Here is a 14,150-nt window from a genome sequence, read left to right as displayed (position 1 = left end):
AGTGGTTTTGCACGTCAGCTGAAGTACTTTTAATCACTTTTTTTTAATTTTATTTAATATACTATCTTTGGGTTTGGAAATAAAAACTGTATAAGGATGCTTTCACACTTTGTGTGTGTAGAAAAATGGAGCCCCTAAATGGACATGTTAAAAAAAATAGAAAGTATCTGGTGCACAAGTCATCTGTTCATTGATTTATGATATCTTGGTACATTTCACGTTCTCACGTTCTCGAATATATCCCTCAGTATAGCCATTCTCCTATCAGAAACACTGCATCATATTTATGGCTTCTCTCATGTAGTTTCTTGTGCAAACCAGATACTTTCTATTTTTCTGTGTCCCTTTAGAGGCTTTGTTTAAAACAAAACAAAAAAATTTGTTGTCTGGAACATTTTTTGTTGATATGGAAAAAAAACCCTATATATATATATATATATATATATATATATATATATATATATATATATATATATATATAATGTGTGTGTGTGTGTGTGTGTGTATATGTTATTTACCAGCTGGGAGGTCCATATCGTGAAATACCGTGACTGAGGTCTTGAAAGTACTGAGCGAGGCCCTCTGGGCCGAGGTCAGTATTCAAGGCCAAGGTCACGGTATTTCACCATACGGACCGACCTTAAGCTGGTAAATAATATATTTATTTTTTTCTTTACCAAATTCTAACAGAAAACGAGAGCGCCCGAAAGGGAAAACCAAACTGAGCCGCCATTTTGAATCCTCATTCACGGCTGTAATGCAAATGGCTTCCTCCTCGGTATACAAGTGCACTTCCATGGCAGGAAAAAAAAACTACATTTTGCCGCCTATGTAGTCCCCTATTTATACAAATAGGAGTCATTCAGGATTCAGCCATGTTTTTGCTCGGCGTTAGCAACAGTTAGAGGTTTTTAGCTTTTTCCTGAAATGTTTTCTTTTATTTCTTCTTCCTCAGGGTAGTAAAACTCGCTTTCGCTGTGAACACTGTCGTTATCGCCATCCATGCTGTAAAATTAATGCTATTCGCCTGAGAAATGCGGAAATAAATGTTGACAAAAATTGCTACTATGTTTGTTGTTGTTGCTATTGTGAACGAGCGAGTCGCCAGAGGTCCGTAACTGGGGTCCGTATCGTAGGATACGGACCCGCTCCCCAGCCAATCAGAGCGCAGGATTTGATGGAGATTTGATGGAAACCGGACCGCGAAAAAAATAAATCGACTTATCCAACATGTACACTGTAACCATAGAAAACAATTTTATCATTCCTACCAGCTAACTGAACATGCTTAGCTTACTAGCTAGATTACATTCATCATCATCATTAATGCAGATGAAATAAAGATTGGTCTAGTGATGTCATAGTTTTCAGAATTATAATGAAAATAAAATCAGATCAGTAGATTCAAGAAATAAATTCACTTAAATCATTCACCGTAATTATTTTTATCATTATGAAGTGATCACCTCTGACTGTGTGCATGCGCGTGTGTGTTTGTACATGCACAGACGCACACTACAGCTGGCTCGGCAGCTGAGGGACCGGGCGGTGGAGGCTCAGGCCTGTTACAGTTTGGGCAACACGTACACACTGCTACAGGACTACGAGAGAGCCATCGACTACCACCTCAAACACCTCATCATCGCTCAAGACCTCAAAGACAGGTATACATTCTCTCTCTCTCACACACACACACACACACAGCTTCATTGTAGTATTCCAGTGCTACTTTATGATGGCACAGTTTTAATTCTAAACCTGATTTTTGTGTTCCTGAGTTAATTAAAGGATGAATAGTACGTGATATCGGTGCTTGATAATGAGCTATCTGTTTTCACTGTGTTGTGTTCTGGTGTATTAAATTGCAGCATGGTTAATATTTAAATAATAATGGCTGGCTTTGAGTGGCCAAAGTCCCTCTCATGCCAGAATCTGGTCTTCCCAGGCAGTCTCCTGTTCCAGGCGTATGGGTGCAGCGCTGATCTCCTTTTCGATAGCCCTCTGCCTCTCGCCTATACAGCTCGGGTTACAGTGGGGGGCTAGTCCTCTGGTAACCACAAGAGTTTGACTTCCCCACTCGCATCTGTATTGCAGCGTGCCTTGTCAGATGGTAGTAGGTACCATTTGTATGATGGTCTTTGGTACAAGCCAACTGCGAGTAGAACTTACAATCTCCCAGTCGAGAGGCAGACACGCTAACCACGAGGCCAACTCGTAGTCAGCATTGAGTAGTATATCAGATATATTCCATTCAGCTAGCATGATACTGAACGAGTCGAAGACAAGTAGCTGAATGGAATGTATCTGATATACCATGAAAAAAAGCCATTATTATTATTATACGTACACATTTGATGGAACAATTATAGATTTTATAAAAAGTTAAGAACAGGGCGGTAACTTACCAATATTGAATGCTGATTCTGATTGAATGTAATTCAATGTTCTGTCGAGCCAATGTACTGTACAAAGTCAAAGTTCTAACAATAAAAATGGTACAACTCCGAAAGGCCTGAACAACAACCCAACTTATATACAAGCTCTATACAGGTAGACAGTTCAAGTTCACAGTTACTTTTGGTCGTAGTTAATTGTTACACTGCAGTTGTTCAAAACAAAAGGGCTTTGCTGAGTGAAGTCCACGAGTGAAGTCCTCTTGCAAAAGTCTCCGTCACTTTTCCTCACCTCCAAGTAGAGCTTTGCCAATATTTCCGCTATTACTCTTTTTTCCAGTTTTTCGATGTCTGTTGGCATGTTTTTCTCTTGTAAATATGCCTGAAGAATATCCGGTGAAGTTTTGGTAGCCTTTCTGGTGTTCAGCGCGTCTTTGTTTCAAAATTCTCTCTAAATCTTCCGCTTTTAATGAAGCAAACCTCGCAGCCATTTTTGTGTACAGACTGTCAGTTACTCGCTAGCGCAGAAGTTCTGTGTCTCCGGTGTGTCGCTTTTCCAGTTTTTCAATGTCCATTGGTATGTTTTTCTTTTGTAAATATGCATGAAGAATGTCCAGTGAAGTTTTGGTAGCCTTTCAGGTGTTCAGTGCATCTTTAGTTTCAGTTTTCAGTTTATTTATTTAGTGCACTGGATTAGCCTCGTCTTCTCTCTTTGCCAGCCAACAAAGTAATTATTCTGTGCTTGCACAGCAGAAAAGTTTTGTCGTTGGAGCTTCACATGAGCTCTGATGTGTGATGTAGAGCCCTGCACTCCCGCGGGAGTCCCGCGGGACCCGCCGCAAAGCAGTGCGGCGCGGAACAAATTTTGAAAGCTCGTTGCGGGCGGGAGGGGGAGTGCACAATGCGGGCGCGGGCGGGAGAGGTGATAAGCTGCAGTCCCACTAACTAAAAACGTGTTTAAAATAAAATTTATAAATTATAAATTTATGTCTATCATATATAATTTGTGCTGGATATTTTATTTGGCATTAATAAAAACATTTTAAGATGCCTAAATTTGCGGATGTGGTTGTGGCAGCGGGGGCGTGGCCAAGCAGTAGTCTCTGAATGGAGGGCGGGGTCGGGGAAGGTAAGTGGCTAGGTCATTACACCTGATGTCAATTTGTGTGTGTGTTTGTTTGTTGCAGGGATGGAGTATAAAGGGAGGGGGAGAGGAGAGAAAAGGGATTCGCTCCCCGACCACAACACGTGTGAGTGAGCGAGCGAGCGAAAGAAAGCTGAAAAGCTCAAAGTGAGTGGTGTGCGTCCTGGGTTTCAGCACCACTGTAGTAATCCCCGATGTGGGTGGAGCACAGAAGCACGGCAGGCGAGAGTTCGTGTTCACACCCACTCACTTTATTGAGCTTTTCAGCTTTCTTTCACTCACTCACTCATTCACACACACACACACACACACACACACACACACACACACACACACACACACACGTGTTGTGGTCGGGGAGCAAATCCCTCTTCGCTCCTCTCCCCCTCCCTTTATACTCCATCCCTGCAACAAACAAACACACACACACAAATTGACATCAGGTGTAATGACCTAGCCACTTACCTTCCCCGACCCTGCCCTCCATTCACAGACTGCTGCTTGGCCACGCCCCCGCTGCCACAGTGGTCTAATCTCGCGTACATTTCCGATTCCTTTCCGCTCTTCCGTGTTTGAGATCTCCGATCATGGCAGAAGAGCAGAGCTCCTCTAGTGAAGCTCACAATGAGTATCTCTGTAAAGCCTCAGCTGCGCATGCCGCCTGGCATCGCGCACCCTCGCTACGTGCGCTAGGTGAAGGATCGGTCAGTGGAGAGCTCAGCTAAGCTCAGCATGTTTAATTCCCCAAGCCAATGACAAGAACTTTCGTGAGAAATAATGCGAACGTCTGCATCATGCAGGATTTGCGGGCGGGAGCGGGACAAAATATGGCAGGCGGGAGCGGGACTGAAAATCATAATTCTTTGCGAGACTGAAAATTCTGTCCCGCGCAGACCTCTAGTGTGATGTCGTGTTGTCTTGACAACGTGCAGTATTATAACAATGTTGCACACTCATTCTCCATTGGGGAGAGTGGCGTAATACACGGAGGATAAGCGATATGATGACAATTTGCATGCCATCACTAAACCCACTAGAAGGGAATAGAATACATGTTATTATTCCATGGAAAAAGTGGCCCGTGTGTATAATAATATGGTATATTTTATTTACTTGTTAGAATGTGAAGTTATTCATTTATTTATGTAGTTTTAAGATTACATCTGAAATCAATACATTTTACAGAAAATGATTAATCTGCATGAATATTGCATGACCTCGTTCCACTCATTAACTTGCTATCACATAAAAGTGTTTGCTGACTTGCTGCTGTTATGTCAGTAAGAGTAGGCTGCATGATACTAAATGCAGGGCTGCCATTAATCATGATATATACATGTGGTTTTGCATACTTTTTCGTTCAATTAAATGTTAGATTTCTGTTATTTTCAGTGTGATTTTTCTTTTTGCTAACTTTTTTTTTAAATAACCTTTAGCAAGTGTGCCAATACTTTTAGAGCTGACTGTAGAGTATATAGGTAAGCATAAGAAGTTGCAATACATGAACACGGTCTTGTTTTAATTTAAAAGTTCCTGCATATGACGACGTGAGCGCTGATTATGGATCATTTAAAAGATGAAATACAGTTCCAGTCAGAGGTTTTCATACATGGACGTGAATGTCATGGTAATATTGGGCTTTCAGTGATTTCTTTAAAGAATTTGATGCACAAGTTTTAATTTATTTTTGGTTTTCTGAAATCAACACAGGGTCAAAATTATACATACAGGGTCAAGACTATACATACACCCACTTATACTTTGTTTACACATAGCTGGGTATTTATGAAAATGGGTATCTTCTCCTCCCCGTACTAGAAAATAATTCCGTTTACACAATGCTCAAAAACAGCCAGGGAAGGCTGTCAAAAACATGTCAAACAAATAGAAAGCCAAGGAGGAGGGACCGTCAGATCACGATGCTAAAACTCCGTTTCCCCATAACACGGAGAAAACTCCGTTTTCCACTATTTACACGCAGGCATGAAAACGGAGTTTTCGCAAATCTCCACTTTGCCCGGAGTTTTTGAAAGCAGCCGTTTTCAGTGACTGAAACCTCCGTTTACGTGTAAATGATGGGTGCAACCGCATAAATAAATATCTGTTTTTATAGATACCCGGCTACGTGTAAACGGGGTCTTGGATTATTAATTCAGTGGTGCTAAAACTTCCAAAATGTCTTAACTTGCCAAGGCCTCTTAACTTCCTGTTAGTGATCCTGATTGACTGCAGCTGGTAACTTCTCTGTGCCAACATAAAAAGGCTTTGTTTAACAGCACTGATTGGATTGATTCCCACAGTACAGTGGAAAAGTCCAAGGAGCTCAGTGCATATCATAGAATTACACGACTCAGGAACGTCTCTTGGAGCCGTTTTTAAACAACTGCAGATTCCAAGATCATCCGTGCAAACAATTGTATGCAAGTATGAGTTATTGGGAGGTGTAGCCACTTTGCCAAGCCACTTTGCTGGAAGAAGACCAAACTGTCATCCTCATTTTAGGGATCAACCAATATGTTTTTTTTTTCAGGGCCGATACCGATTATTATGGAATTGGGATGCCGATAACCGATATGTGCAACCGATAAATGTAAACATTATAATTCACATGAAATTAAACATAGCACACACTGACACAGACCTTCATATCCATGAAATGTATGTTTAATTGTAAAATTGAACATGAAATTTTGTGCAGGGAGATGCCAGCAGCATTTGTACAATAAAGTCAAACATTAGTTAGAATAAAATGAGAAATAAAATAATAATAAAATAAATATTCACCAATAAAAAAATAAATCACTCCCTACTATATTACAGCTCACCATTTTCAGTGGAAAATAAATGAAAATACACTCTGGATTCTTTTACACTAAGAACTAAGTAAGACTTGCCAACTTCAAGTAGTTTTTAAATAACAAACCAAGTGTAGGGAGCTGCCTGCAGCATTTTTTAAAAAGTAAAATCAAACAAAGTAGGCTATCACTCCCTATTATGTAACAACAAGTAACCATCTACATTCTAATGTAGATGAGAACGGCCAGGATAGAGAAAGTGAGAATGGAGTGTTAAAAGCTCTGGTTAAAAGGAGCGGCTGCTCCTTTAAGAGTCTGTTCAGAGAACGGAAGTCGGAGTGAGGCGCAAGAATTATAAATACTAGTGGAGTACATTACAGCGCAATGTGAAGTAGCATAAGAACATTTAAGTCAAGAGTTTAATTGATGTATTTTGTTCATTACCGTTTATCCAAGCAAGTGTGCATCCACGACACAATTAATTACTGAGCCCACAACAAGCGCCTGGCTTGTTTAAATGTTCAAATAGCGCTTTATAAAGTTACCTAACATATACAAGTGCAATGCGCTTTTTGAGCACGAGTCACGTCATGAAGTTTACTCATCACCATAACAAATAGCCAGTAGGCTTGCGCTAGCCTACAGAGCACAAACACTACGTTTTATTTCGTCTTCCCTTGACCACCTCTCTGTATGGCTGTCATTCTACTGTTCGAGTAGAACTACTGACACATTCACAACGTTTCCAGACGGGGATTTAAAAATGACTGCAGCCTACGTTATGCTGGGGACTGCTTACTATGGACAACATTACATGTGGTTTCAGCGAGACTAGTTGGTTGTAGGCTAAATCAAGTGCTTCCTTCCGTAAGCTAAGTTTGCCTGGCTACACAGATGCAAATGGACAATTTTAACGAGTAGTAGATGAAGAATGTAAACATATAATGATGTTGTGCTTTTGCAACTTGTGTGTTTGTGACTTATTGCAGCAAAAGCAGCGCGTCCTTACCTTGAAGTGGGATCTGCTTCTGCCTGAGTGCCCATACGGCCGCCTTGAAACAGTTCACAGCGTTTAGCTATGCGTGTTGATTGGCTGTATCCCTTGTGCCGCTTCTGCCCGAGTGCCCGTACGGCCGCCTTGAAACAGTTCACAGCGTTTAGCTACACGTGTCGATTGGCTATATCTCTTGTGCCAAACAAATCAGATGTTGTGGTGGGCGGGACCGTGTTCTTGAACTCAGAGAGGCGAGTGCAGGAAAGGACGTACAGTGACAGTCGCGTTAGGAACGAAATGGCTGCAAAAAGGCATGTTATCGGCATATCGGTGGAAATTATGGCCGATACCGATAACCCTAAAAATGCAGAATATCGGCCCGATATATCAGCCAGGCCGATTATCGGTCGACCCCTACCTCAGTTGCGAGGAACATGGTTCAGAACAAGACAGACCTGCCATGAACTGGAAGCTGCTGGAACACTGTCGACAGTCAAGTGAGTTTTATTTCGCCATGGACTGAGAGGCTGCTGTCCAAGAAAGAAATCCCTGCTTCAAAATCAACACCTTCAAACTCGATTAATGTTTGCAGCTGACCACATGGACAAAGAATAAACCTTCTGGAGGAAAGTTTTGTGGTCAAATGAGCCAAAGATTGAGTTGTTTGGCCATAATGACCAGAGGAACAGTGTACCAGCTGTTAGGCATGGTGGTGGTAGCATCATGCATTGGGGCTGTTTTGCTGCCAGTGGAACTAGTGCATTGCACAAAGTGGATGGAATCATGAAGGAGAACTACCTCAGAATCATTCTGCTTAACCTCAAAACATCAGAAACTTGGGCACAATTGGGGGTTCCAACAGGACAGTGACCTCAAATACAAATCATAGCTGGTTGTGGAATGGATAAAGCAGGTTAACATTAAGCTTAAAACAAATCCTGAACTTGAAAATCTGTGGACTGTGCTTAACAGTCTGGTCTGTGCCAGGAAAAGCACAAATTGAACTGAACTCTTCTAATTCTGCCAAGAAGAGCGGTCAAATATCCAACCACAATTCTGCCAGAAATTTGTTGATGGTTCCCAAAAGCATCTGGTCAATGTGAAACTTCCTAAGGAACATTTCACCAAATATTAGTTCTGCTGTATGTATGTTTTTTACTCTGTATGTATAATTTTGACCCTGTGTTGATTTAAGAAAACCCAAAATGAATTAAAACGTGCAGGAGGATTGCTGTACAATCATCCTGCCACAGAAAAAGAACAGTTCAAAGAAATCACTGAAAACCCAATATTGCCATGATAGTCACGTCTGTGTATGTAAACTTCTGAGTCTAACTGTAATTTTTGTATCGAAATAGAATAGAGTACTCGTGTAAAAACTCGGTATTCCAGCATCGAGAAAAAAAAAAAAAAATCATGATGCTCATTTTAACCAGTATCACACAAAAAAAGCATGCACCAAGCAAAAATAAATCTGGCCCACATAACCACAAATTGGCCATGTTACCGCTTTCTTATATCGTAATGAAAAGCAACAACTCTGACTACCAATTCTAAGACACACACACAGACATGAGTCACACACATGACTCACACAACACACACAGCTGTACAGCTCTATTCATTCACTTTTCTTTTCGTGTGTGTGTGTGCAGGATAGGAGAAGGGAGAGCTTGCTGGAGTTTAGGGAACGCCCACACGGCTCTGGGGAACCATGAACAGGCCTTACACTACGCCGAGAAACATCTGGAGATTTCAAAAGAGGTGTGTGAGTGAGTAAGTGAGTGAGTGAGACAGAGAGAGAGTTTTGTAATTCCAGTCTTGGCCATAATGGGAGATAAGAGGAACTGGATTGCACAGGAAATGCTTTACTCGTCTGTTCAAGTCCCTCTGAGAGTTGCACACTCCTCTCTCTGTCTATCACCACCATTTTTATCTGCCTGTGCATCAGACATATACTCTGTGTGTGTGTGTGTGTCAGATCGGAGACCGTAGCGGAGAGCTGACCGCCAGAATGAACGTTTCAGACCTGCAGCTGGTGTTGGGTCTGAAACAGAACCACACTACTAGCCACACAGATGTCCACATGGACAGTAACAGTCAAACAGGTAACACTCTTCCATCTCGTCCAACACTCTCAACTGTCCTTCCATCCTCTCACATTGCATTTCACACCCCTCCATCTCTCCTTATATATTTTTCTCCTTCTGTCTTCCAACACGCAGAGTGATAAACAGGGCATTATATCCATTTAGACCCCACACTTCTGTGATGTTCTTCACATTAATTTTTAAACTCCATTTTTACATTTTGAGTTCCCTGCTATCTTAAGATCAGGAGCTGTTCTGAGACCTAGGAAAATATTTTAGCAGACGCAACCAAGTACTTAAAAAAAATCCCGTAGCAGAGAGGATAAGCTTAAAAGTAGACGGCCTTTCGATTTCAGAAAATCGGTGAAATTTAGTTCCTTCTGAAATTTCGTCATTGTGATACATGTTTATTTCTGCAATATCTTAAAAAAAAAAACCAGGCCATTCTGTGGCTGGGAAGTTATTTAATTTGAGGAGATTAAAGCAAATAATGTGCATGAAATTGCTCGCTTCGTGCAGTCAAGCAGACAGAGGAAGTCCGTGTGTGCGCATGCACAGGTTTACTTTCTTCTTCTTTTGGGTTTTCCAGAAGCTGGCATCCAGTGTTGCATTACTGCCATCTACAGGTTTACCTTGACCGTGCATTGACAGTTACATCATTCTGTCCCTAAACGAACAGCTGATCATACCGAGGTGCTCGCTGACCGCTATTTATTAGTTTAGTCCTGCATTTCCTTTCCTTCGCAACATAACGTCTTTTCTTCTCGCTTTCCATTACTGTAGTCGATCTTCCACGTTTCATTCGCACACTCACGTCCTCCATTGTTCTCTCCTGTTTCAAATTTGTATTCCACAATGCCTTGCACGAACCGGGAAAGCCCACCACGTGATGCATGACGTAGTATCTTGTATCACGTCATGGTGAAGCAGGAAAAAATAGTGGAGAATTTCAGGCCACGTGGCCCTAAATTCATTAATTGTTCTATTTAAAAAAAAACTAATAAAATTGGAAGTCTGTAATTCGAATTCAGTAGCTTTCAGTCAACTAAACAAAAATAATTATGTGTCAGGGAAAATTCTTTTTATGACCTGAACTTATAAATAATTATGTGTCAGGGAAAATTCTTTTTATGACCTGAACTTGAAAAATCTGAAAGGCAGTCTAGCTTTAAGTGAATGAGGAAAAAACTGCGCCTAGTTCAGCAATTCTAAAATAATTCCATAAAGACTCTCTTTTTCGGTTTATCCAATGACATGCATTTCTGTAAATTATTTCACCATCAGACCAGAAAGAGGTTCAGGGCTCATTTGGTCAGTTGTTATAGATTTTCTCGAACATTGGGGGTAAGGTGAGAATACGTCCTTGGTGGAGCGTCAATCCATTACAGGACACCATGCACACACTCATTCACACTGAGGGGCAGTGTAGCACAGTCAGTCCTCCGACCAGCAAGCAGGAAATCGGAGAACCTGGAGGAGCCCCACACAGGCACAGGAAGCTCAGAACAGGCAGTAACTGGAGCTCAGGATCATGTTTTATTTGCATTTGACCAGTCAGCTGTGTTCACAAGCATTTTTCACCACAATGGTTCTTCATCTCTAGAAAATAACATCGTTTGGAACAGGAACTAAAAAGGTTCCTGTAACTAAAATCAGCAGAATTTGCCTGTTCAACGCCAGTGTATTGTGTTTGTGTTTAATAAAAATATGAAGCCAGTGTCAGATCCCGGGATTGGAACAGAGCAACAATAAAAATGTCTATTATGATGGACAAAGTGTGATTTTTGACTCTGCAGGGGCGAAACCCAGGTCGGGACGCAGACACAGCATGGAGAACATGGAGCTCATGAAACTTAGTCAAGATAAGAGTCCTGTATGTGTATATATATATACACACACACACACACAAACTCTGAAATTCTATAGTCTCCCTTCATACTCTCTTGTCTCTGTCATATAGGAGCCAGTGAACGATGAGGACGTCTCTTCCAAACAGTCCAAATCTTCCTCCATAGCCAAGACGTCGTCCAAACTCTTCTTCATTAATCGCTTTAAGGGGAAGAAACAGAAAGCCAACGGAGCGAGCCTGGCTAAAATGCCTCAGAGCCACAACAGCTCGCTTCGTACGTCCGAGCTGGATCCCAAGGTGCTTACTCATGCCCCTTTTCCACCAAAGCAGTTCCAGGGCTGGTTCGGGGCCAGTGCTTAGTTTGGAACCGGGTTTTCTGTTTCCACTGACAAAGAACTGGCTCTGGGGCCAGAAAAACCGGTTCCAGGCTAGCACCAACTCTCTGCTGGGCCAGAGGAAAGAACCGCTTACGTCAGCGGGGGGGCGGAGTTGTTAAGACCAACAACAATAACAAGACCGCAAAAGATCGCCATTTTTAAGCGACGAGAAGCAGCAGCTGTACAAACGCGAAGTCAGCCATTATTATTATTATTATTGTTGTTGTTGCTGCTGCTGCTTCTTTTGTGTTGTTTTTGTTTCGATATTCGCGCCAAGGTTTATGCAAACGTAGCGACGTAACTGACGTATACAGCGACGTAACTGACGTATACAGCGATGTAATGACGTATACAACGACGTAACTGACGTATACAGCGACGTAATGACGTGGCTTCCCTTAGCACCGCGAGCTATGGAAAAGCAAACTGGTTCTCAGCTGGCTCGCAAGTTGAACGAGTTGTGCACCAGCACCAGCACTGGCCCCGAACCAGCCCTGGAACTGATTTGGTGGAAAAGAGGCATCATTCATTCCATTCATCCACATCAGTATTAGTTTAACTGGGCGTTCCTTATGAGGAGCTCACTTCACTTCACTTCACTTCACTTCACTTCACTTCACTTCACTTCACTTCACTGTGATTATTAGTTTAACTCAGTGTTCCTTATGAAGTTATTTTATTCCCTTATTCTTTCCATTCATCAATTGAAGGAAGTGAATAATAAGTAAATGGAGCTCGTTCTCGTCCTCTCCTGCAGTACGCTCCGGACACTCTGGGAGACGAGGGCTTCTTCGACCTGCTCACTCGCTTTCAGGGAAACCGCATGGACGACCAGAGGTGCTCCTTACAGGGTGGATTAAGCCGTGGCTCCTCCCCCTCCCCATGTGACACCCCACCCATAGCTGTGAGATGTGAGTTAGCCCCTCCCCTTTACTTTGGTGACCTCTGTGTGATGTGACGGGACGACCTGTGGAGCAGGAGGGATTTAAAGCTGCACGCTCAGTGGGGAAAAAATCCAGCGTTAAAGAAGATCTTTGGGTTTTTTTTTTAAACACCAAATATGGTCAGTTAGTCAAGCTCTAGCACTGTCAGGCTAACAAGCCCAAAAAACTTAACCTCCAGATTAGAATTGTAAAAACGGCATCACACGGAGTGTTTCACTGTTCGTTATCTCAGTCAAATTTGTTTACCTGGTTTCTCACACAAATGCAGTCACTTTATCCTTTAGTGTATTATCACTAACACGAATATTAAAGTGCGTATCCTGGACCAATTTCGTTTTTTTTTTTTATATGAAAGAATGTCCCTTTCCACACTCATCCAGAAGGGTAATTTTGCACAAGGCCATCTGTCTACAGCAGAAAAAAATAAAATAACAAAACGTGTCTGGAAAAATCCCAAGGGAGTCTGGAGCCAGATTCGTGACGTCACCTGCGGAAGCGCCAGCAGGCTGCGAGAGCTTTGCACGGTTTCAGTGCACAGCCTGTGTAGACCAAGCGCTCCCATTTCTCTCTCATTGTCCGGTCTTTTGGGAAACGACGAGTACTAATCCCATCATGACTGGTGTTGCTACTGTACACCCTCCTACGATACATCTGTTAACCATTTTAATAATTACGCGATAACGTTGAAGAAATTTGCAGAAAACCACCAGGTCGTTTTCTCATAAACAAACCAGCGCTGGCGTAGGATTCAGAGGGAGGCGTCCCGCACGCGACGTCACGAAAATCAATGTTTGCCGGGAAATCCAAACGCCAAGTTTTTTCAGAGGCGGACCAATTCGCCTCAAATGGCTTGATTTCAACTGAATTTTTCTGCAAGGTAAAACAATTGCACAAAATGCAAAATGTGACAGATATTTGACCAAAGTTTAATATAAAATAGGAGAATTACATTGATCTCGCTCCTGAATTTACCCGTGATATGCACTTTAAACTCAGGTAGGAGGTGTGCAGAGTACAGAGCCCTGCTGGTGACGTCAGCACAAGGAGATGTCACACTGCAACACGTGTCTTTGGGTTTCATTAAAAGCATTGATTTTAAGGATTCTGTTATTCTACAGTGTTGTTTGTACTGCTATTTATTTGCTCTGTGACTGTCCATTGTTAAAAGTGCTATACAAATAGAACAGAATTAAATGATAGATAGATAGATAGATAGATAGATAGATAGATAGATAGATAGATAGATAGATAGATAGATAGATACCAAAATTGAAAACCTACCTGAAAAACTGAATAGTCATGTATTCATGAGTAGCCAGCCCTATTACATCATCTATTCTATCTAGTTTATTGTAAATTATGGAACTGAAGTGGAACTTATTTATCCTTATTCCTCAGATTTAATGACCTTATTAAGTCTGGCTACACATTAGAACCCTGTTGTCATGCCATTATTTATAGTAAGTAGAGACATCACCAGCAGAGACCCCCAAAAAAGCTTCCAGTTAACGCTAACAAAAGCAGATTTTTCATTTTGTCCTTAAGCAAAATGAAGCACCTGAAC

At 41.8% G+C, this 14,150-nt stretch overlaps 1 protein-coding gene across 4 annotated transcripts in view; it reads left to right on the top strand.

Annotated features, from left to right (window-relative positions):
* The window catches only part of gpsm2l (G protein signaling modulator 2, like), a 72,040-nt gene that overhangs the window by 54,051 nt on the left and 3,839 nt on the right, over nt 1–14,150 (top strand). For all 4 annotated transcript variants that reach the window (XM_060937670.1, XM_060937671.1, XM_060937669.1 and 1 more), the window contains 6 exons: nt 1,509–1,664; nt 8,982–9,090; nt 9,308–9,434; nt 11,213–11,289; nt 11,377–11,562; nt 12,400–12,553. In XM_060937670.1, the coding sequence (XP_060793653.1) occupies nt 1,509–1,664; nt 8,982–9,090; nt 9,308–9,434; nt 11,213–11,289; nt 11,377–11,562; nt 12,400–12,553 (809 nt within the window). The remainder of the gene's footprint in view (nt 1–1,508; nt 1,665–8,981; nt 9,091–9,307; nt 9,435–11,212; nt 11,290–11,376; nt 11,563–12,399; nt 12,554–14,150) is intronic.

Source organism: Neoarius graeffei, chromosome 13, assembly GCF_027579695.1.
Source record: "Neoarius graeffei isolate fNeoGra1 chromosome 13, fNeoGra1.pri, whole genome shotgun sequence".
Taxonomy (NCBI): Eukaryota; Metazoa; Chordata; class Actinopteri; order Siluriformes; family Ariidae; genus Neoarius; species Neoarius graeffei.
The sequence above is the reverse complement of the archived record's forward strand: the minus strand, read 5'-3'. Positions and strand labels throughout refer to the sequence as shown.